This window comes from Leptidea sinapis, chromosome 7 (genome assembly GCF_905404315.1).
Source record: "Leptidea sinapis chromosome 7, ilLepSina1.1, whole genome shotgun sequence".
Lineage (NCBI taxonomy): Eukaryota > Metazoa > Arthropoda > Insecta > Lepidoptera > Pieridae > Leptidea > Leptidea sinapis.
In genome coordinates, this window is record NC_066271.1 from 11,539,161 (window position 1) to 11,565,448 (window position 26,288).

A 26,288-nucleotide genomic window follows, 5' to 3' on the forward strand; every position below is an offset into this window, starting at 1 on the left:
ATTATTTCTCGCCCTGCTAGTTATATTGAATTGGTCAAAAGATTGGAATCAGATGACATTTTAAAGTGTAATTTGAAGTTGTAGCTCATATGTAATAAAGCCACAAAAAGAATTTATTTTCTTGAAATTGTCTGTCTTTTTTATGTAAGCGAAATGTACCATCACCTTTTCGAAAACATACGGTACTCTGAGAGAGAAAAAACTGCCCAACCAAATTTCCTAGTATTCATTATTGCGCTATTTAACAAAGTACAATTTATGAAATATTTGCAACCATAATATAATCGCTTTTAATGTAGGATAATAATTTTTAACTAGCCCCAGGCTGTCCAAATGTAGTATTCTGCAATTGATTAGTAGAATTAAAGCAGAACTTTTTTTAAACAAAAATCCTATTTTTTAACCGATATCGTCTCAACAGGGGCTGGGAATTTAATTTAAAAGTGCGTAACCATTAAAAAATATTTTTTATTTTATGGGGTGTACAAGTATTAGTAACACTTAATTCCTTATTTCTAATGTTGTCATAATAAATATCGATATTTTGTGCAAAAAGGTTAATATTTTTGTGAAAGTGCATTAAATTTACATAGATATACTGAGAATGATAGTTATGCTCCCCGATACTCAAAACCAGTATTAACTCGATTGGTGATGCGTAATTTATGCAATGGGATCAATCTATTTATGCCTCACATCGCCTGCAATCGATGAAGTTTTGTGGCGCCATTTTGAATTAATCACCATTTTAGTTGTTTATTATTTGTGCTATAATTTAATCAGTATTAAAATTTAAGACTTAGTGTACCAGCTAAATGCCAAAGATTTAGTTTAGAATTGTTATAATAACTATATATTTAATAGTCTACAGTTTGTTATCGTTGTATTTTATTTAATCAAGTATTTTTAGATTATTGTATTAAACCACAGTTACATGATATAGGCGATTGATAAACTCCCGATATTTTAGCACATGTTTAAGCAAGACCAGTCAAGTCGATTTCAAGTAGCATATTCCGTATGTGATTGTAACTGTAAATTACAAAAATAAAATCATTGTTTTTTATTTATTTATTAAGTATTGAAATTTAGCTTTAGAGTAATCAGTAATTTATAAACATTGAATTTTAGCTTTAGAGTAATCAGTGCAAATTAATTATGTAAGCTACCAATAAATTATTCAGTCAAAACAAGTTTTTTATTTTATTATCTTTTATCTATTTTATTATATAACAAGTCAATAAGTTTAATCACAACTGAAGATCAACTTTATACTAATAGTTATAAGATTCAGATTATGAATACAGATGTTGCTCGTTATTTTTTTCCAGACGATTTTAAAAGTAGAAGATTCTCAATTCGATTGCATTTTTTTCAAGTGAAACTTCTTTAGATGATTTGAAACTCGATGAAACGAAAAAGCGAGACGATAGAGGTGCCGTTGCCAGCTTATTATTTATAAAACTATTATTTTGGTCGCTGCGCCACATTATGATTTCAATAATATGGATATCCTATTCGAGGCTCTCGAGGATGCAGAGAATTAATTTGGGATCATTTTTGAAATCCACGATGGCCGCCACGCCAAAATTATTTTTAGGGTTATACGTATGCATGGTGGTTATAATGGTAGCCCTAATTCCAAACATCTAAAAGGCATCTTTCAGAATTTGTTGTGCCACATGGAACTAAAATCGTTGAAATCCGGAAACTGTGTAACTACTAACGAACACGAACATAAAACTCTAGAAAACGTCAGTATTTTTGATGTGTTATTATTCACTGCATAATATTAATACTAATAATAATAATAAATCATTTATTTTCAGGCATTTATTAAATGTGAATAGTAAGTTTTAATACCACAAATTAGTAAGCTCACGGGATGGAGGTGGAATAATATATGCCTCTAAAGACGTATATGAGGTTTGTAAAGCTGCAGAATTTGAAATATATGTAATATAATAATTGTTTACATTAAAATATTAAATAATAATTTTAGGCTTGGTGATAAATAATTTAACTTAAATAGTTAAACCTCACATTTATTCTGATACCTTATATCCATCTCAATCTCTCATAGCCTAACCCTGATTAAAAATACTCATTGAAAAGTATTGAAAATTATGAAATTTGAATTGTTTTCAATAATCCTAATTGTTTTTTTTATGAATTTATAAAATATATACAGTTTGTATGAAGTGACTGTTTATTTGTCAATATTTTTCGATGAGTATTTTTAATCAGGAACTTTTCAGAAGTTTCACTTCTACCGTGTGCACACAGACTTTTTCTTTATTTGTTTGTGTTTGTTATAACCTTCCTAAGATAGCTTAGCTATATAGATAGCTATAGGTTAATTATTAATTTATTTTATCAATACATTTAGCAGACGAATAGCAATTGATGTCAGGTCATATCAGGTGTTTCTGAATTCTATACTGTCAACTATTTTCATACTGTGTACCTACATACGGATAAATTATTTTTTATGCTTCACACCTCAATGGTCCACTCACTACTGTCAGATACGTTCGGTTGACGTTGTTGTCAGTATCATGTGTTTTTGACTTCTGTACTGTCAAGTGTCAATTGTCTTAAAGTGTATCATTGATTCATTGAGTTGAGGTTTAAACTGTAATAACTCAAAATTCAAAACTGTAATAACAATAAACATTAACCAGACAAGTATTCAATATTGATAATAAATGTTCGAATATCCAACAATTAAGTGTTAACGCAAATTTATTGTTTCAAAATTTAATAGTTAATGTCAGAAAATGAACACTCTGTGGTGTAAATCTTTTCTATTATTGAATATTTTCCATTATTGTTATGGAATAACCAGCGACGATATAATCTTTCATTACAATAATACGTAAGTAAATGAATAGTTATCATTTATACAAAGAAAATCTTAAATATTATTGTTATGTGTCAAATACCGTTTGTAATTAATGTAATAGTTATAGCACAAATTATCTTTGTGGTTTATTCAGGTCAAGTTTGACAGAAGCATTCGTATACTATGTAAAGTATAAATTCCTTTTTAATTTATAAAGGTGGTAGACAGTAAATTTATTTATTATTACATTATCATACAGTCACAACTTTCTCCAAGAGTGGTAGGAACAGCTTAGGGATATCCATTTGCTACAGTCCAGTTGGAGGCTCTTTTGCTCAAGATGCAGGCTAGGTTATGGGTACCACAACGGTGCCTTTTTATGCCGTGAAGCAGTAATGTGTAAGCATTATTGTATTTTGGTATGATGGGTGATGTGCCTAGTGAAATGACTAGACAAACGAGATGTAACATCGTGTGTTTCAAGGTGACGAGCTCAATTGTTGTGCTGCTCAGAGATTTTGGGATTTTCAAGAATCCTGAGGGGCACTGCATTGTAATGGCCAGGGTGTATCAATTACCATTGTAAAACATCTTGCTCATCTCGTCCCTTACTGTCATAAAATAAAAATTTTCTAAATAGTGTTGGCCTTGTCAAGTAAAAGTAAGTGGTTTCAAAATAACACCTTCCTTAGATTATGATGAAATGCCAATGACTGAATTATTTGTATTGTGAATATATAGGTATTACTAAGTCAAAAAAGCAAATGTTTTGGATAAGTCATCACCAACATAATATAATATACTAAAACCTCTGAAACACACTGCATCTTTTGGTATTAGTTTTATTCCGATAAGTTCAGTAATTTTTGGAGGGTAACTGAGTAAAAAACCGCCTATCCATTTATTAGTATAGACTAGCTTATAAAGCTAGATTAGTGTAGTCTGTTCTGTTAATAGAGAAAAATATGTACTTCTACTAAAGAAGTATTCATTCATTGTTAATGTATGACAAGAACTTAACAATCAAAAGGCATAAAAGGCATTTATTTTCTCAAAATTGATTCCTTTAGAATTATTTTTGATGTCATTTCTTATACTACTAAATACTACTACCGCTTCGGAAACAAATGGCGCTCTGAGAGAGAAGAAGCGGTGCAAAAAACTCTCCCAACATTCTTTTTTTTGCGCTCTTTTACAGTGTATACATTTACCCTTAAAGCTATTATGTATCTTATGAAGCCTACTAGAATTAGTTACAAGCAATCCTTTATTTCTAGTGTTATAATAATGAAAATCACTATTAAGAGTAAAAAGGTGACGATTTTTGTGAACATATATTAAATTTTCATAAATGTACTGACAATGAACAGTCATAATATTTATTTCTTTAAATTTTTCTTTGAGAGACTGTCTATAAACAAGCTGATATATAGCACGAACAGCTCTCTTTTGCAGTGCAAACACTATATCAATGTCAGCAGCAAGACCCCATAGTAATATATAATTATGTATCTTCCTCCTATCCATTGGTGAAAACTGCATGAATATGGGTGCAGTCATTTTTTAGTTTATTGCAAACAGGCAGACATATGTGGCAGACGACTTTTATAATACTCCTATGTAGTGATTATGAGTCCGCCACAGCTGTGAACTGAGTACCTACAATGAACTTTTAGGCCTATCGCAGATGACACACTTTTTGTGTGATTGAGTCTGTGGCACACAAAATGTCTTTGGCAGATATTTCATAGACTCAACATACACTTTCCGTCATTTTGTCGGCAGAACTGTAGGGATATACACGGAATGAAAGTACAGAGATTGCAGTGTATTATTTCATTCTTGAGATATAAACAAAGAAGAAGAAATCGAGAATTTTGATTTCGTCCTATTCTTTTAGAAAGAGTATTAAAGGGACTGTTGCATATTAAACATTCAGTTCTAATACTATATCCAAATAAATTTGCACACTTCATCACCATCATTTTCTTTTTGAATTTCTGCCATGATACTCTGCCAAAGATGTATCATACAGTGCTGGTCTGTTTTCTATTTCTTGTATCAACATCGATACATCTATGTCTAGCGCCATGATACACGTCAATCACTAGCAAGTGCAGACTACACACTAAAGTGAGCGTCGTGTGCGTTAGCGCGTATAGAGTATAGACTCGAACTTTATATTTTTTTGGCACAGTTTTTGAACGGCGCGGTGCGACGTGCCGTGCGGTCTGTCAAATCTACGAGGATATTTAGTGTTACAGACTCTTTGCGCGTCGTCTGCGTTACTGCATATAATTCTATATGTTTTATTATCACAGACTAAAAAGTGCGTCTCGGATAGTCTGTCGTCTGCGATAGACCTTAAACCGCATAATAATACTACAATAATGCATTTGTCTTGCGGAAGAATATTAACTTCATAAGTACTCACTTAATATACACAGATTGGTAATTAATTACAATTTAAATGAAACGAGATGATATTGTATAATTTGATAAGAGGTAGTTGTTCTGACTGCATAGGTCAATACACTTTCATGCTTGGATATATTTCTCATTATTACAATAACTAAATGACGATCCATAATAGCCACTGGGCTATAACAGTTAGTGACCCTTCCTACATGCAAACATTTATATGATGAATATGGAATGAAACATATATTTGGATATGATTGCGAAACTGAAGTGGCAGTGGGCCGGGCACATAGCTCGACGGACAGATGGCAGTAAGGTCCTTGAATGGCGACCACGTACCGGAAGGCGTAGTGTTGGTAGGCCCCCCACAAGATGGACCGAGGATCTGGTAAAGATCGCCGGAATAGGTTGGATGAGGGCAGCGCAGGACCGATTGTCATGGCGATCTTTGAGGGAGGCCTTTGTCCAGCAGTGGACGTCTTCCGGCTGAAATGATGATGATGGATGTTTGTTTCCGACATATAGATGTTTATAAGTATTTATTATGTTAATTATTATTATTATAAAAAAATATTCCGTTTAAGTGACGTTTGTTGAATTTAAAACCCTTTTCGGACATTGACAGTTGACACACGGCTTTAAGGTGAAAAGTGTGCTTATAGTGTAACACTTCTGTCGTTCTACTATCAGATTGCGAATTATATGTCCTTATATGTGTATAGAATTACGTCATTAAGTGCAAGATTCCTTTTTGACCATTTGGCTCATTAAGAATCCTTATTGTTTCAGGTATCGGTACAATGAACCCTACATTGTGGAAGTCAATAAAAATACTGAATATATCATGAAGTTTGCTGGTGTGAGTGCAGTTTGAATATTTTATAACATGTATAATTATATACGGTATTCCGTTTTTACAAAGCATTTACTATAGTAATTGCAGTAATGTGTAAGCATTATTCTATTTGTGGGCGCTGTAGCTAGTGCAATCATTGGGCAAATGAGACTTAACATCTTACGTGGCGAAGGTGGCGAGCGCAATTGTGGTGCCGCTCAGAATATTAAGGTTTTTTTAGGAATCCAGAGTGGCACTGCATTGTAATCGGCAGGGCGTATCAATTACTATCAGCTTCGGCAGAAAAAGGTGCCGTTGTGGTAACCCTAATCTACCCGACTTCCTGTATTGCACAGGAGCCTCCCACCATAACGAAAGTAAATGCAAATTTGCTAATAGAAAATTTCATAGCGATTTCATAGTCTTACATAGCGATTGTTTAGGTAATTACTTATCAAAATGTGAATTTTATTTCCAACACAACAAAAAGATCTTTATAAAAAATGGTGCAGTGTGAATATGCTTTTAGTAGCGGTGCCCTTTGTGACGGTTTCGTGATAAGCTGTCGGGGTTTAATTAAGATACTTGATGGCCAATAATGTATCACAACCGACTTCCGTGATTGTGATTGGATAGTAGTACCCGACCACACGCTGCCTGTGACAGGGCTGTGTTAGAATACTGTATGATAACATTACCGTGGTTAAACTGAACACAAATGTATGAGAATAAAAGCTGTACGAATTTCGTACAATTCACAATTTTATTCGATGAATCGCTATTTTTTCGCTTCTTATATATTATATATATCGTCTTTGTTTGAGGCTCAATCACGCCTACACCACTGATCGTATCGACATGAAACTACCACCATTCGATGCGAAATTTATCCTAGATGGTTACTTATTTTTCGAATTCCAACGTTCTTTTATTAATTTATTTTCTTTTAAAATTCGCCGATCGAAGCGGGCGGGAACGGTTAGTAGGTGTATATAGTTATGATATTTTAACTTTTTAGGATCTGGAGGCGTACGATACACCCGCAAGAATAATAGTTGCAAGTGACTTCGCGAACAGAACGTATCCATTATTTGTGACTGCGCGGCAGCAAAAAGGTATCATAATATTATATATTATGTTCATTTGTAATACATATCTTTTCAACTTTTCATCTCTTAGCTGACATCTATAGAGCATATTTAGACTTATCTAGCGAGTTAATTCGGGTTCCGTATTTATAAAATCGCTCAAAAAAATAAATAACCTTAGCTCGCACTTAAGTCCAGCATAACGCAGACTTAGGAAAAACTTAGACTATAAACCGAACAAAGAGAGAGAAGAGAGCAAGGAATTGTTTTCTTGCGTCATCACACCTGTTGTTCGACCTTTTTAAAATACCCGCATAATACGATAATCAGTGATGCCAATTTTATCTGGGGGTTCAGATTTCAGCAAATGTTAATGATCCTGTAACTATTTGAAATACTGAAATTAGTTACACATTATATTATAATATGCTTGATTGTCTGTAAATAAAGTTATATTAATAAGCTATGGAAGAGCGGAGTCTTCTAACACAGGCGCTTTAGTGTTTAAAAGGAGGCTCCAATCATGAATCAATTGATGTTTGATAAAGAAAATTATCATTTTTTAATATTAAATAGAGTATTTGGAATAATGTCAGTATATGTAGCTAGATTTTAAATAAAGAATCTCTTTTTTGTCAAATGTTTAAGAATAATCGAGAATGTAATGTGTAAAGAAACGCGCATGTTATTTTTGCCTTAAATCAAGCTCCGCGTAATCTCAGCTGTCAAATGAGTGTAAGATACCAAAACAAAGTTATTTATTTATTTATTGGTAATCAACAGCGTTACAGTAAACGTTAATAAACAATAATATATAACATAATTCTTAAGGCCATTATGGATCACTCATTATTATTTTACAATATTTTTACAACAAGATATATTACAGAACAACTGCCTCTTGTGTTTCTTATTTACTGTGTGTATGTTTGTGTGTGGGTTTGAAAGCGTATGTGTGTGGTTAGTAGATAACAATATGTATATATTTTAAACAAATGAGTAAGGCACTGCTTTAGACTGGTGTAATTTAATAATTTCACGCTTCAATTTATCCTTTTTCTAACATGAAGATGAAGATATTATCTAGAATATCATAGTTATTATTGTAATTATTTTATATTATTCTTCTTAGTTCGTGCTAAGCTTGAACTCAGCTAAGTTTTACGTGAGTAAAGTCTGAGCAAAGTCTAAGTAAGCTCTATAGATCTCACCTTCAGCCTTAGTCCTCCTTTAAGATTTGTCGGTCAGTCCAGAATCTTTCTAGGGTTTACACATATTTAGACAAATTATTAGTGTACTTTGGATTCACTAAAAAAAAAAACAAAAAAAACATCCGACCTAAAATACCTATTCCAAAATAATAGATATAATATGCAAAAAATTAATTGCGTATTTTTATATAATCTAATTAATGTAATTCTAGTTACAATGATTGTTATTGCCAGCCACGGTAGGTTTGTAACTATGTGTATATATAGTTGTAGATGAGATGTGCTTGTGTCGAACTTGTGGCAGGACACCGATTCCAAAAATATCAATTTTTGTAACTAGAATTAGATTGTATAAAAATACGCAATTATTTTTTTAACTTTTTTGTGCATATTATATGAATTGTTTTGGAATAGATTTTTTGAAGTCGGTTGTTTTTTTGTTATAATCTGTTGTCACTATTTAAATTTTTAATATGGTTCAAATAACCCATCGCCCTTTTCCCCCTACAGTTCGCAAAAAAAATACTGCGCGCTTAAGACTGTTTATTGATCTTAAACAGTTATTTGTTTTCTCATGTGCCTAATTTAAATTGATTGAATAATTTCAACAGGTGTGTTCTCATGGCAGCTCCCGATGCTGGTCCAGACCCTGGGTGGCTTAGAGCAGTTCACGAACATATCCAGGACTCTGTGCCCCCACAATAACATATTTTCAGAAGACGAGGATACCTGTGGTGAGACCATGTCCATTATATTCTGTACGTGTCATAGCCGTCTGGTTAAATCAGCCAGCCAATTGGATAGCTAGCCAGTTCATTATATGTATTGATTTGGCTGAAAAACAACAACCATTAACTAGATGGTTGAAAGCCGTTTAGCCATTTAGTTTAAACGAATATTGATGAATTTGTGATATTTTAGGGTTTGTAATAGATTAAGGTTAGTCAAGTTTGGTTAGGTTATTTAATAAATACTGATATTTAAGTATAATATATTAAATATGCTAATACAATAGAACGTTAATTGAATTGCCTTTCATTTAACGGCTAGCCTTACTGGCTAGCTTCACTGGTTGAGTTAACTAGATGGCTATGACATTAGGGCGGCCGTTCATTTGGAGGCTAGGATCTTAATTGAACGGCTGATTATAATATTGCTGCGACTAAAATTGCATTATCAACTGTTGAGTAACATGACTTAGTAAAATACATGTCTGACTATATATATGTATATATATATATATAATACAATCAAAGGATTAATAACTCTTTTCCCATAAACATTTTAAGTTATCCTTTTATATATAAAGCTTCTTCGAAGTATATTTTAATTGATATTTGATTTTGAAATGTAATTATTATTTGTGTACCTACATATATTAAAAAGATTTTATGTAATAGCAATGTTGAGTTGCATGTCGATTCTTCTAAACATCAGCAGCTTAATGATTTGGCTGTAGTATCTTAAATTCTTATATCTACTTGATTAAAATAATTCTTTTATAAATTCTAACCAGCGATAGTTTTTTCTGTCAGCTTACATCAATGTCAATGTCAAATGGCTAGTTCGTATATATTTGGCGGTCTTTGTGCAATTATTCTACAATTCTCACTTTCTTTCTGTTCACGCATTCTAAGTCAATGGCAAATGGATACGGGTCTACTGTGGGCCGTTGATACGTAAATATAAAAAAAAACTTTTCTTTGGATCGCTTAATAGCTAAAACAATGCGTGCACTTTGATAAATAGTTTAGTTGCCATGTTTGATTCAGCTAATTAACGTAACAAATGTCCAATTCACTTTTATTGCCATATACAACATTTTAGTTAACCAATTCTGAATTTAAAAAAAAACTGTATATTTAACAGCGATTAAAAGTTTTGTAGAATTAAGTTTGTATGATTTAAACTTAGATAATTTATACGTATAGATAGAGCCTCTTGCTATTAGACAACCGATGAGAATAGGCCCGGATTATTATATTAGTGTGCGTGACAAGCTACGTCTTACACTCGCGATTTGTATGTCACTTTGTGTTAGTGTGCGTGTAATGCTTAATAATAGAGGTTAACTGTCAAACTCAATTTTATTTCGACGTTTCCACAGCGGTCATAGTCTATCTAGACGTATAAATAATCTAAGGATTTAAATAACTTTGCAATAATCTCCTAATATATCATTAGAGTGTGTATACCATGGTGTAAATATTTGTAATAATATACCTTTAAGGCATACACGCCGCTTAGATATAATAAAAAGAACCTTGTGTTTTCTTACTTACAATATTAAATTAAAGAAAAAATAAGTTATATACATTGAAGTACAATAAACAACTAGACTGACAATCACGCTTAAATATTGTCTGAAGCAAAACTCCGCCTACGCGTCTATTAGGCAGAGTTTTCGATCAGTTGTGTTTTGACCGCGCTTTGAATACAACACCACGCAATGCCAAGGTGTTCAGTGAATAAATAACGTTTTCACGCGATTTAAACTCACAAGGGATAATTATAACATTATAAACATTATTCGCAGATTATTGCAAAGCGCCTATCTTCATCAATTTTATATCAGATGTAAGCATTTACAAAAGATGGCTGTCGTGCCTTATCGACACCCATTGTTCAAATATAAATTTTTCTCGAAATTTAATAAGGGGCATCCATTTCAAACACTCACACCACATTCTCTCTTTTCCTCGTGATGATATTTTGAGAAATAGTTTAGTTTTTAAAGCGTATTTTTTAGTTTTTTGGAACTATTGTTTATGTGACGTGTTAGTTTAATTTATTGTATTGGAATAATTATGTCATGAGCACTGGATCTGTATAAATACTACTGGACAGGCTGATTTTTGTACCTATTTGAAGCGCCACTCGCGAGCATCTAGAGAACTAATTTTGACGTATAATACCAATGGCTGCGAAGGAACGTACAATACTCTGAAGTATAGTATTTTGAATTAATTTCTTTCGTTTCCCGTGGTATTTATACTTCAAGAATCAACGTAATAAAGTACACAATTTTTTTTGTAAATAGTTTCCCACCATCTATCGATGTTTGCTGAGGTTGTCATCACTAGATTTAGTACCGCAAACTCTCGCTACATGGCCAACAGCGCCAAAATGGCGAATATCAAACAGGCACGAAAGCACTTTGACAGCCGCCAGTCCAGTGGTATAAAGTAGAGGTCAGTGGTCATGAGTAATGTCTTTTTACTTTATTTTTAATATATAACCGAGAATACAATTTCTCTTCACCACTTCTACATCCTAGATCTGACTTTGAAATCTGTCCTGGATGTAAAGTCCTCTCGCTCACTAAATTTGTGCAGTTAATCTACTTTATACTTAATATACTTTATACTACCTCCTTGTATAACTCCTCCTCCTTTTCCCACATTTAGGTGCCCAATTTTAAGCTAATATTAGTAACGGATGCCCCTTACTTACTTATCACATATAAAAAAAATTAAGTTATACTTTTCTTATGGCAACAAAAAATTTCACGACGCTTTTTTCCGACTCAGTTCATCGACAAATCTCCCTCTAGTATAGTGTGAAGCGATATCTCTATTCTAGCTATATATTTAGCACGTGTGTTGTATATATAGTTTTTAATATTATACTGTCGAGATTTGGCCAATTTGTCGGAACACATCTAGACAAGCAATTTGTTATATAATCTATGTAAGAGTTGTGGGACTTTCTGTTTTGCTATGCCAAAAAAGTATAGCCACTAATGTGCGTAAATAGGTACTCTTTTTCCTTCACAATTTATCTACATGATTTCGCGATATTTTGGTTTTAAATTTTCGCGGATTCTTACAGATGTCTCCACACAAAACACGCCGATAGTCCACCTGACATCGTCATCACCTGATCCGATAAAGGTGACGATCGTCGTCGAAACCGTCGAAGATTTCTACATCAAGCTGAACTCTACGACGAACCTCACGAGTACGCCGAGTCAGCCGAAATATTACTTCTACCCTTTCGATCAGGGTCCGAAAATGGATCTGGCGGTGCGGAGAGAGAGGAAAAACTATATGTGCAACAATGAGGGTAGTTTGAGAAAATATGTTGAGAGGAGGAATTTGGATAAGCCGTATGGGTGGCTTTCCAGGCCTAAGAGCGTTATACTGCTCATAGAATCTGATGATGACATTTGCGCTGTTGTTTCGATACAAAATTTCTCAGTGAGTATTATCTAAAGACTACCTTCTTACGAAATAACTAACAATCTATCTATATATATATATATATAAGAGATTTCCACGTATATAGTCACTCATCACGATATCTCTGGAACCATAAGGCGTAGAGACTTGAAATTTGGTAGAAATATTCCTTTCGCCGAGTAGAGATCAGCTAAGAACGGATTTAAAGAAATTCCATCCGCAAGAGTTTTTTTTTAACAAAACAACGTCTGTCGAGTCCGCTAGTAAAATATAACCATTATCCCTGAGAGAAGCATCATGAACTCACGGTTTCTGTAAAAATATTCTTCAAACACATGATATTTAACACACACAAATGTCAACCAACTGAGGTTAGCGGGTGCGGGGTACTGAATGCTCATTGGTCTACACAAACGAAGGCAAACATGTTCACGGTTCACGGATCAGAGGGCGTACCATCAACTTTTAATAAGCGATGCGATTCCCATGCAGTACAGTTTAGGTACCTAAACTGAATCACTAAAATTCGTACCATGAAGTGCCTTTTACTGAATGGCACTTGGATCGCTTATGAAGAATGAACAAAATAAATTTGTCTGAGGTCAGCGGTGTCAGAAAGAGATGACGCTCTATAGTCGTTGCATAAGTTTGTCTCTCTTACTCGAACCATATGCGTTGCGTTTCGAAACCTAAAATGATATAATTTTAGCGGTTTTCTTGCGTAGAAAATACTAAAAATACATTTTAAAATTGCGCTTTATAGCGTCAAATTATAAACCATTAAGTCCGTTTTTGTACTTATTAAATAATAGTAATAAAGGGTGTCCAGCGGAAAATTTTGTTTTTTAAACTTAAATAAAAAACATATTATTAAACTCAAAATATTTATTATATTTTTAAAACAAAGCACGTTTCTGCGGATTTTATTTTTTAAAAATAATGTCCTCCAAGTGACGTCCATTTCGCGTAACACACTCTTGTAAGCGAACCCTCATATTGGCGAATACGCGCGAACACAGTGCTTGGGGGATTGCATCAATTTCACGCCGGATATTTTCTTGTAGGGCAGATATGGTGCGGGGATTATTACAGTAAACTTTGGACTTGAGGTATCCCCACAAGAAAAAATCACAGGGCGTCAAGTCAGGCGATCGTGGTGGCCAGGCTATGTCTCCGTACTTGCTTATTAATTTTCCAGGGAAAATGTCCCTTAACTTCGACATGGACACCCTGGAAGTGTGCGGGGTTGCCCCATCTTGCTGGAAATGTGTCCTATTGTTGCGTCCTGGAAAAACTTGCAATTGCGGCACTAAAAACTCATCAATCATGCGGCAGTATACAGAGGTATCCACAGTTTCCCCCTGATTAAAAAAATACGGTCCGATTATTCCTTGAGCTGAGATGGCGCACCATACTGTGGTTTTCGGGCAGTGCAAACTTTTCTGATGACGTTCTCTTGGGTTGTTGGGATTCCAGTAACGCATATTTTGCTTGTTTACGTAACCCCCGATGTGAAAATGTGCCTCATCGCTGAACAATATGTTTCCAAGTGTTCTGGGGGTTCGAAATCGTTGCAAAGCCGTTCTGGCGTACCTTTCTCTTGAAACATAATCGTTCTCATTCAATTTTTGGACAATTTGCATTTTATAGGGATGAAGCTTTAGTTTTTTTTTCAAAATCGTATGCACAGTTGACTTCTTAATGCCTGTAGAGGCGGCAATCTTTCTTACTGATTTCCTTGGATTTCTAAGAATTTCTTGACGCACCTGTGCCACTCGTTCTGGTGTTGCTGCCGACGTAGACGGTCCTGGTGGCGGCCTATTGATCATTGTCCCTTCTTCTCGAAATCTTTGCACCCACGTTCTGATAAGCTGCGTACTCGGACCATCGCTTAATCGCCGAATGTTGTAATGCAAACAAAAAGCACGACGCGCTCGAATAGGCGAATTGCCGTTCAACAAATATTGTTCCACCGCATACGCGCGGTGCGCGCCCGACCAATGACTCATGGCGACTGACAAATCCGCAGAAACGTCGCTTCTAACGTCACCCCCTCCGCAGCCCTAACCCCGCTAACAAATGAGTAACGTTTATTTAAAGTTGAAAAATTCCCGCTGGACACCCTTTATAAATAAATATAGTTCTTTGAATTAGAAATTAAGTGTTTGCTTAGGGTTTTTCGTAAAAATAACGAGTTATGAACGCAACTCCATTGATGTTTGATTTGACAGGAACACAGAGTACATTTTTTTTAATTCGTTCTTGCGAACCCGGGCCTTTACTGCCTCGTATTTAATATTTTCATTATTGGTATTTATTTTCAGTATTTTGTTTGAAAAAAAAGTCCAATAAAGTATTCTCATCTCATCTTTCATCAATAAAATTTTCCTTTTCTGTATGTTTTTGCTATTTTTTAAAAGTTATTAACAACACGATTCACTTTCCTCTAAGGAAGTAGCAACTTTTTTCGAATCGCTCACTTTGACACATAAGCTATCATTAACATCATTGCGATTTAATCAGTTGATTTGACGTCAACCTAAATTAGATAGCTCTAATCACGTCGTGGTACGAAATAGCAAAGCAGTTCATTTTAGTTTGTCAATTGAATCGCAATAAGAGTTCATGATAGGCCCGCTGGTCGCTTCTAAGTTATTAGGCGTTTACGGATTTATAAGATCGATGACCGCATATTTCACAAAGTGTTCCAACGATCTTATGGAATAATCTACGTCGCCGAAGCGCCACGAACTGAAATATCTACCTGACAATTTGGATGTGTCACCCTAAATCTGTTGCTCAAACAAGTTTATTTATAATAAGTACTCGTATAATAAGGAAATAAGATCAAAAAGTTCTGCTACCGCTTATATAGCGGTCTGTCAGCTGCAAGTGGGGAGAGTCGACGTCAAGTCTTGTAAATTTTCTTGTGTTTCTAAGAATATTTTTTTATTCATATTAAATAGTCTGAATTCATTTATTTCTATTACCATTTTCTAGTGTCCCGTATTTGATAACGAAAGAGACATTCTATACGACGGATATTATTTGACAATGACACGGCGTGGTGGCATCACTTTAACAGTAAGTCCAAATCATTTATTTGACGTCCAATAGATGGCGTTGTATTAGATCTTTATTTTTTTTAAGATCGACGTTGTCCGTGAAAATGACAGATCTTCGTCAATGTGAATAATTATAAGTTGAAAAGTTGAACCAGATTAAGAATTGAGCTGATTTTTGATATTATAAGAAAAAAAAGAATAAGACAAATTTTTCACTTCATATCACAACTTATTACATTTTGGCCCACAGATTTCCATCTCATTTTAAGTTTATGGAAAAGTTGGTCTATTAGTTGACTGTTATGACTGCGTTGATACATGCTAGTTAAAATAGATATTAATTTAAAATATTTGAGGACTAAAAAAAAATTAAGACAACCATTTCATCTAGTTTTCTTTTCTGCATTTTTGGAAACATAAATTATGTTGTTTGGAGTCATCTTAACCGAACTTTTAGGTTTAAACTGGATATTTCAAGGTCAATTTATGATTTTTTTTGTTACATGTGACATTGTAACAAATAAAATCTTCTATTTATTATAAAATATATTTTATTAGTATTTACATTATAAGTATCATTATTTAATCCTATAAAAGTAACAATTAGCTTATGGTACCTAATTTTAGGGTATGTCTGTATTAACTTGAACCCTTTGCCTGTCCTAAAAATGGACGAAGAAACCAAAAAAAAAAATTAATTAACGATTGTCGCAAATTTCAGAAAATTTCTGGAAACTTATTTTTTATAAATTTCAAAAGTAAATAAACAAATACACTTGGAAATTTCTAAAAATGTTACTGAGAAATTCGAAACTTTTTTTTAAACCATTTTAAAGCCATTTAATTTAAACGGTTAAAAATTGTTTCAATTGATTGATGATCTCGCGTTACGTAACAAAGCGGTTTACTCTCCCTTATGAAGTTATCACTTAAAAAACTCATCACTTTATAACAATTTCAGCAAGACACATTTCCCCTGGGCTTCTACATCGTATTCATTGTGAAAACCTCGGACGAAGACTGCACTGGCAGCGACGCGAGCAACAAAACCTTACCAAAAGTGGCCCAATATTTTGGATGGGACGACACTATAGACGTACCCACAAACGACGGAAGAATAAAAAGATTTAGGTTAGTATACAGAAATCCTACGGTGAATTTAGAGTACGCTTTAAAATGAATCTTACTATTGGGTATTTAAAGTACTTATTTCTTTGAATAGTAACTGAAGTGAAACTTCTGTACCTGCTTAATATTTTTTTATTCTGTGGTATATCGGTAAACTTCTCATAAAACCCATGATGTGTTTTCAACTATCGTTTGGTATTGTGTTTCCTATCCCAAAATTTGGAGACTGCATTACCTTTATTTTATTATGGATTTTAATTAATTAAGGCTCTTTTTTTCATAAAACACTCTCTATCGTTAGCAGGCCTGACTCACTCTCCGCGTAGGTATTGAAATCGTCAGTACATGCGGCGGCCTCTACACAGAAGGCCAGCCAGTAGGGACTTACGAGCGAGCAGTATCGCACGCGATCGAGAGACAAAAAAGCAAATAATATTGGTCCTTGCGATCCAAATTTAAAAAATTAAGCTTCCTAAAGACTGAAAATTTAAAGTTATTATTATTATAATGAAATTACCATTCATGATAGCTACTACTATCTATCACCTATTTTTGTACATAGACCCAGAGCCGACCGCATAAAAGTTGTTTGTTATTCTTAATATCTAAACAATACCTAAAAGGACGTGTGCAAGTCTACATCGCGTCATGGATCTGTTCAAGCACGTATTTACCTACCTACCTATTAAAATAGTTTCTTCTTTTTAACGGAAAAATGAATGTCGACTATATCGTGGTCTTCCAACGCATACATTTATTTTTATGGAAAAGGAGGACACAGGAGCGTACGGGTCCTGGTGTTAAGTGATCACCGTCGCCCACATTCTCTTACAACACCAAAGGAATCACAGAAGCGTTACCGGCCTTTAAGGAAGGTGTACGCGCGGTTTTGAAGATACCCATGTCATATCGTCCCGGAAACACCGCACAAGGAAGCTCATGACACAGCTTTGTAGTACGTGGAAGAAAACTCCTTGAAAACCGCACTGTGGAGGACCCATCCAGATGGTGGGACGTGTCGTGCGAAGGTGGAATTCGGCGGCAGGAATCAGGTGAAACAGCTCTTCGAAACACACGTGATAAATGCGGTAGAAGATAAACAATGAAGCGATGTCTCTACGCAACCCCAAGTGATCCAGCCGTTCACAGAGCACTGGGTCCCCGACAATTTGAGCTGCTCTGCTCTAGATTACTATCTGCAACTAATGTAGGCTTGACAACGAAAGAATATTGATTTTATATGACGATTATATATAATCTTTGTCCTTACTGAGGCTAGCTAGTTTATTAATGTCCTATTTTCATTTCAGTTTCAAAGTAATAGAAACGATATCATACCAGGAGTACATAAAAGCGGCGGGGGTGGTTTTGGTGTTCTTTCTGTCGTTCTACGTGGCGTTTATCATAGTGATTGTATGTCAAAAGAGGAATTGTACCAGGGCATCAGATGGTGAGTAGAGTTTTTATTAAGTAAATTAATTATTTATGTAGAAAAACAAACAGTATTACAATAATAAATAGTTCTTAACAAAACTTTAACACTTTTCCAGTAAAGTTTAAAAATTTATACAACACTTTATGTCTTAAGGAAATATAAACCATTAATCAAAAAAGGTATACAAATTGAACATAATAATGACGGAGCTAAACCTATAAGTTACAACACAACTACAAACTCTTATTACACAATACTGCAATGGATTGATTCGTCAGAGATATAAAAAAAATATTGGCAGTTGTAAAGACTGCCGATATAAGTGATAACTTAGAATTTTTAGTTCTTAAATTGGAAATAAAAACTTATTTTCCACAATATATTAATCAAACAAAAATACACACATTTATTATACACATTGAAATTTTGCATTAATTCGATTCAATTTCACATATACACTGTACTAATGTTGCACAATACGTCAGCTGTATAGCGTCAGATACATACTACATATGCTATAAGCCTTTCGAGTACTTACGAGATTCCACCCATCCGAAAAGTGCCCAACGCGACCAAAGAAGTTTTCACTCCAAAAATGAGAATGGGCAGAAAACAGTAATTATTTTTCATTGTCACAACGCAGCGATCTGAAAATATTTTTCACGTTTTAATGAAATACAGCTTCCCAAGTAGTAGGTCTCGAAATGAACATGGACAAGACGAAGATCATGTCAAATGTCCATCTCGAACCTACTCCCATAACAATTGCGCACTGTACTCTCGAAATTTTCGACGAGTACGTCTACCTCGGACAAACAATCCAGTTAGGTAAGTCCAATTTCGCGAAAGAGATCACTCGTCGAATCCAACTCGGATGGGCAGCGTTCGGGAAAATCCGTAAAATCTTCTCGTCCCAAATACCACAGTGTCTGAAGATGATGGGCCTTATGAGAAAGCGCATTGTCGCTCACAGGGCAATGGAGAGGGCTATGCTTGGAGTTTCCCTGCGAGATCGAATTAGAAATAGGATATTCGCGGGAGAACCAAAGTCATTGATATAGCCCAAATGATTGCGTAACTGAAGTGGTGGTGGGCAGGGCACATAGTTCGACGGACAGATGGCACATAGTTCGACGGACAGATGGCCTATGGGACAGTAAAGTCCTCGAATGGCGACCCCGTAACGGAATACGCGGTGTTGGATGTTGATGGAGGCGATAGCCATAATAACATTTAGTTTGTTTGACAGAATCGCTACTAGCGCCATCTACGCCGTTCGACAACTCGCAAATAACGTACCCACGTCATAGAGCGTCTTCAAGCCATCGCTCGGGCAGAAACAGAGGAGAGGGGGACCTGAATATAACTCCAGTTGGTATGTACCTATTACGTACACATATGAGTCAATTAAATTATTTGTTCGAAGTAAACATCCATGGAGCAGCATTATATTACAAAATATATTTCTTAGTTGAAATAAAATTAATTACATAGCCATAGTGAGTTGTATTCGTTAAGGCAGTACGCGTCTAACGTTTTTAAGATTAAGCTAGACTATTACACTTGGTAAACTTACTATGATTAATCATGGTTATAATGGTGAATACGCGGACCTCTACTGGTGGTATTGGTTACACCCGCCCTGTCAATGGTTGTAAACGTATTAAAATTGTTTCTGGTAATAAAACTAAAAAAAAATGAGTTCTATTCCCGATAATTCTCCTCTTTTCTTATCACACTATTTTTTGCCTTATTAGTATTTACTTTATTAGTTAATAAATATTTAATCTTATTTGCAGATTCTTAATGTCTCTTATGTAAGATATTAATGTTCGCCCATACACTAACAAACCATAATTAATCAAGGAGTCGGCAATTATACGACTTTAGATGTATGTAAATGACTTTCTTTAACTAATAATATGGTTGGATGCTGTCGGTAAATAGGTTTTGCGTTTTTACTACAATATGATGAATATATATGCATGCACTTTGTTTTATTAAAATTTAGAAGAATGCCGTTGTCATATGCCCATTTCGTGATATTTTCAAAATCGATCTCCACTATTTTTTGTACAATTGAGATATTTTAATAGTAATATAGCTATTTTGTTTTTTTTTTTTATTAAATATGAATGGAATATCTGAAATAAAATGTTTTGCTTGTATTGTATTCATATCAAACTATATCCAGTCTGACTTAATTACCAATAACCATTTCTACCAATAATTACCATTCCAGTTCTCGGCTAACCATTGACCAGGCCTGTACCAATTACCAATAAAGTCAAAGTCAACTAAATGCTTTTAATAACCATTACAATCTACAAATCAAGTCATGTCTAACCATTGACCAGGCTGGTTCGAATTACTATTAACCCTAAAATCACCCCTTTTTGCTTGTTTACCAGTAAGAGGATAAGATTTTTACCTGATATTTTCAGATGTTAGTTCTTCATCAGACACAGATTCTGGTCTTTCCACACTTGACGACACTAATGTAGAACGGGACGGATATCTTTACGGCAATAAGCTGTGTGTTGCTAATCTATCTAGGTGAGTCGAATAGCTTTGTTATATTATGTTTCCTTTTAACCGACCTAAAACGGTCAAGGTTATCTTTACGTGAATATTATTACTTAATGTTTTTTAAAAAAAAATATCCTTCATTTAAAGACTGAAGTCTAGAAATAAATTTTTCTTTGTTTAAAAAGCAAACTTTTCGTTTGATATTCATTCTGTCAACCTAAATCTTATCTAGATTTCTGTGGGTTGGTACCTCGTTGGCACTTTGATTATGAGAGGAAAAGTAGTGTTATAAGTTTATTATTGTCATATTTAAATGTGACTCTATGTATTCTGTGTGTCGTTTGACAGTGCCCATTAGTTGCTACATGGAGCTGACTTCACACTTGTTTTTGCTCCTGAGATACCAACACAACACTGGATTTATGCCACACCTCGTAGCATTTAGAGTAGATAGCTCCTGTAGTATCCATAATAATATTAAAACATAAGCATTTTTAAAATTTAAATACGACTCTATGTATTCTGTGTTCCGTTTGACAGGTGTCGCCCAAGAGTACTGTCGGCTAGATCCAAGATGTATCTGTGGAACGTTCTTACTGTTGCGGTGTTTTACACGCTGCCAGTAATACAGCTCGTGATAACATACCAAAGGGTGAGTTAAAAAAATGCACGTACGGCCGCTTCCGATGTCCGCTCTTTATATATCTAATTTAGGGTCATTTAGAATTTAGAGCTCGTCCGCTTCAATACGTCAAACTTAATATCCAGTTAAGATTTATGTCACATACACGACTACTATGAAAATTTAATAAACGTTCACAAAAATCGTCACCTTTTTGCTCTTAATAGTGATTTTCATTATTATAACATTAGAAATACGGGATTGCTTGTTAATTTATTCTAGTAGGCTTCATAAGATACATAATAGCTCTAAGGGTAAATACACTTTTATAATTAGGTCCCAGCCACTGTTCAGGAATTACCTATAAATAAATTTAAATGTTTAATAAAAAAATGGCTCTGTCGTAAATCATGCCTGGGCCTAGATTATAATTATTTTATAGCAATAGCAATGACAGTACATTATTGTATATTTCATTAAAAAGAGCGCAAAAAAGAATGCTGGGAGAGTTTCTTGCGCCGCTTCTTCTCTCTCAGAGCGCCATTTGTTTCCGAAGTGGTAGTAGTATGTAGTATATTAGAAATCACATCAAAAAGAATTCTAAAGGAATAAATTTTGAAAAAATAAATGCCTTTTATGCCTTTTACTAATTAAGTGAACATGAATTTATAATTAAACAAATTTTTACAATATTCCAGCTGCTTAACCAATCCGGAAATCAGGATCTGTGCTACTTCAACTTCCTGTGCGCTCATCCTCTTATGGTGCTCTCTGACTTCAACCACGTGTACTCCAACCTGGGTTACGTACTGCTGGGGGCTCTGTTCCTAGCTGAGGTCTGGCACAGACAGAGAAATAACAGTAGTAATAATGTAAGTATGTTAAAATGGTCTTCACCGGTACCTCGCGGTATTCCTTCGGTTTAAAGAACTTTATTTCTCATTAAGACATTGCTGCATTCCGGTTTTAAAGCGGTGGTCCAAGTTACAAGATATGGTTGTAGGTATAATATTAATAATTAATATTATACTTACAACCAATTATATCAATAAGATGTTTTGGTCACCTGGTGTTAAGTGATCACCGCCGCCCACATACTCAACATCAGAGGAATCACAGGAGAGTTGCCAGCCTTTCTGTGCCCTCCCCAGAAAACGATGTGCAGCCCTAGGTAAGCACCGCTGTCATATTCTGGTGGAGGGGCGATGGACTCCGGTCCTCGAAACTAACCTATGCGAAACATAGCGGCACTAGGCCGCTACTTCATGCCGGTAATCTGTGCGAGTGTGGTAATTAACAGGGATGAGTCTGGCCCGATTGTGCTGACGTCATAAAACGGCAGCATGACTCTCCCACTTCTAAAAAGCCCTTACGACACCGTTGGACCTGTCACTCCCCTATTCTTTATAGGGCATGTGCCTTTATACCTTTATACGCCCCTTTTCTATTGGGCAGTTTCTAGATAATATAGCAGCTTTCTCTTCAAGTAATTGAGCAAAGTCGCCTACATAACAGTGTTTTATGCTTCGGCGCAGTCTTCAGCTGCTAATCATCGAACGGCACCTTTTTCTGCCGTGAAGCAGTAATGTGTAACCATTATTATGTTTCGGACCGAAGGGCGCCGTAGCTAGTGAAATTACTGGACAAATGAGACTTTTTCTTAGTATATTAGCTGTGACGTCGAAAATAATTGAAGTTGACAGTTAACCCCGATTTTGAGCAATGCACTCACACAAACACGTACGTAGCTTGTCACGCACACTAAAGTAATAAACCTGGCCTATATTCATCGTTCTATCTAGACGTACAAATTATCTAAGACAGTCGATTGGTGATTTTTAAAATGTGTGCTTATTTGACGTCACTAAGGCGGGCTGTCCCATATGCTTCCAGGTGGAGTTGGGTATACCCCAGCACTTCGGGCTTCTATACGCGATGGGTATCGCGCTCGTGAGTGAGGGTCTGCTATCGGCCGCATACCATGTCTGCCCCAACAGTATGAACTTCCAGTTTGGTAAGATATTGACACGGGAGTGGGTCAGGGATTGGAAATAATACTCCGCTTATAGGAACGAGTCTTTATTTGCGTTCACTTTTTCTGAACTTGCACTTCGCCGGTCTGCCGCTGTTCCTCTTGTGGGCGGCGGTACCTTCAACGCGTCACACCGCACCGAACACTAAGTCTCTTCTATCTTCTTCCTCTTGGAACACTTCCACTTTTCACTACTTCTTTTCTTCTTCTTCTTCTTTACACTTTCGAGTCAGAACTAGAACTGCCGTAGGCCACGCTTAGTACGGCTTATATACCCCCGGATCCGTTCTATTTTCAAAATGATTCTCCCATTCCATCTTTAAATTTAAATTGTACTAGAAAATTCTTTTAACCATTTTTATCCTGCTTACACATTTTCCATCCCTTTTTTTTCTGTTCGATTTGATCCTGAACTAACTAGAAATTTCCTTTAATTTCCTAATGTCTTGAAGTTTGACAACTCTCGTCATATACTTCGAAGGGTTGCTACGCAACAATATATTTATGTGTCTGTACTTGATATCCTTACACTCTGACAATCCCCTTTGCTGAAAATATCTATCGGATCAACGAACACACAACAATTGGAATGCGAGAGCCTCAGACTATAGACTGTGACAGCTGTGAAAACGTCGAAAAAAAAATGAGTTTAGAACTAACCTCTTTTTTGAGCAATGCACGCAAACTAACACAAAGTGTCATCATACAAATCGCAAGTGTAAGACGTAGCTTGTCACGCACACTGAACTAATATATCTGGCCTGTTTTTATCGGTTTTGTAACAGCAAGATACTCTATCTAGACGTATAATTATCTAAGCGTGGGCGAGACAATCATGCATAAAGGACACTCTCCTCTCCTCTTCCTCCAGAAATCAAATCAAACGTAACGAAATTTTGAAAACTGAATGGGAAGGATTTATACTATGTCGGTGTCAATGTTTAAATTGTTTTGTTTGTTATGGTCGAAATTGTTACTATGTTTCTGTTTAAGCCATTTTAATCAATTTTTGAACTACTCTAGAACTAAAAAAAATTGCGTGCGTAGAGAGTTACCCATGTCAGAAGTGAAACCTGCATTGTGAATGAACCTCTAAACTGCATATGAAGTCCTGGTACATGTTGCTAGTATGACACATGATGTCAACCGCTATGAAAGACATTACTATCACCGCTACCATATTTATGTTCTCCTGGTGTCTATGTAGTAAATACGTCGTACGCATGACGTCAGAATATATTAAGGTATGCCCGCGTCATACAGACAAGACACCAGTGGGAGGCACTTTTGCTTTTCTGCCATGAAGCAGTAATGTATAAGAATTAGTGTGTTTCGGTCTGAAGGGCGCCGTAGTAGGGAAATTACTGGGCAAATGAGACCAAACATCTTATGTCTCAGGGTGAGCGCAATTGCAGTGCCGCTCAGAACTTGTGGGTTTTTCAAGTATTCTAATTGGGACTGCATTGTAATGGGCAGGCATTATCAGTTACCATCAGCTGAACGACCTTCTCGTCTTGTCAGTTAATGTCATAAAAACATACGTGTTTAAAATTTTTGCGTGTTTGTCCGTAGATACGTCATTCATGTATATAACCAGTGTGCTGTGTATGGTGAAGATTTACCAGTCCAGACACCCAGATATCAACGCCAGGGCCCACGCAACATTCGGTGTACTGGCTCTCATTATATTCATAGGTATTTATTGTCAGCAATATTATTATGTTGATTGGTAAATGTGGTAACAAGCGCTACCAACGTCATAGAGCCATAAGATATTTGCTAGAAACTGTGACAATCATAATGTAAACACGAGGAACAAACGTAAATCAATATTGTACATTTTTTTTTAAAAGAGCGCCAATAAAGATTGCTGGGAGAGTTTCTTGCGCCGCTTCTTCTGTCTCAGAGCGCGATTTGTTTCCGAAGCGGTAGTAGTATCTAGTATATTAGAAATGACATCAAAAACAATTCTAAAGGAATCAATTTTGAGAAAATAAATGCCTTTTATCTTATATCTTTAAACGAGCAATTCTTGTATATATATATAATCTGAATCTCGGAAACGGCTCCAACGATTTTCATAAAATTAAGTATGCAGGGGATTTCGGGGGTGATAAATCGATCTAGCTAGGTTTCAATTTAAAAAAAATGGTTTTATCCATGTTTGAATGAGAAACAGCTACAATAACATTAGAATACAAAGGTAAATTTCGCCACTATATACAAGACTATTATAGCTCAGATGGGACATTGGGTGATCCGGAAAGCAGAAGACCCCGGTTCGAATCCAGATGTCCTATTAGTTTTTTTTTTGTTCAAGTATTATCAATGTACAAAAGTACATTCTTAAAAATCCGAGCAAGGTTCGGTCGTCCGGATATTGCCTTTTCATGCTTGCTATGCCTACTACTCGGTTAAGTCGAGTTAGTTAGTCTTTTCTGGGGCGATGTATATGCTTTTACAACAAGAACCCAGAAAATGTTTATAACAAAAGAATTGTTAAAAAACGTTTGTGTGGTAAAGGTAACTATAACATAAATGAGTTTCTTAATGATACCACAGATTGGGAATGGAGCGACCGCCCTCAGGCTATTAAATAATAAGTTTAAGTGTACAATATTACTTTGTAAATCTATTTTTTGATAAAAAAAAGCCCGCCGAGTTTGTTTCGCCCATTCTGCTCAGGTCTGAGGCATTCTTATTGGAATGAGGTCAGAGGTCAATAAGAGATGTCAAATCCTATTTTGAATTAAAAATTTTGATTTTTAATTTGAATTTGATATCCCAATTAATAATTACATTAATATAACTGATGTTATTCATTACGGTCTTCGTAATGTTATTTTATATAATTATCGCTTCAGTTTAAAGATGATTATAACTATCTATAATCTTA

General features: G+C 35.1%; 1 protein-coding gene across 2 annotated transcripts in view; it reads left to right on the forward strand.

Moving 5' to 3' along the window:
- The first annotated feature begins 2,614 nt into the window (after positions 1-2,614).
- The window catches only part of LOC126965227 (SID1 transmembrane family member 1-like), a 39,193-nt gene continuing 15,519 nt past the window's right edge, over positions 2,615-26,288 (forward strand). The window contains exons 1-14 of one of the 2 annotated variants that reach the window (XM_050808699.1): positions 2,615-2,878; positions 6,056-6,125; positions 7,120-7,216; positions 9,012-9,134; positions 12,232-12,599; positions 15,582-15,665; positions 16,608-16,777; positions 18,085-18,224; positions 19,459-19,584; positions 20,654-20,765; positions 21,279-21,390; positions 22,059-22,232; positions 23,254-23,374; positions 24,965-25,087. In XM_050808699.1, the coding sequence (XP_050664656.1) occupies positions 2,781-2,878; positions 6,056-6,125; positions 7,120-7,216; positions 9,012-9,134; positions 12,232-12,599; positions 15,582-15,665; positions 16,608-16,777; positions 18,085-18,224; positions 19,459-19,584; positions 20,654-20,765; positions 21,279-21,390; positions 22,059-22,232; positions 23,254-23,374; positions 24,965-25,087 (1,918 nt within the window). In that variant the 5' untranslated portion in view covers positions 2,615-2,780. The remainder of the gene's footprint in view (positions 2,879-6,055; positions 6,126-7,119; positions 7,217-9,011; positions 9,135-12,231; positions 12,600-15,581; positions 15,666-16,607; positions 16,778-18,084; positions 18,225-19,458; positions 19,585-20,653; positions 20,766-21,278; positions 21,391-22,058; positions 22,233-23,253; positions 23,375-24,964; positions 25,088-26,288) is intronic. The other variant, XM_050808700.1, reaches the window with a different exon arrangement.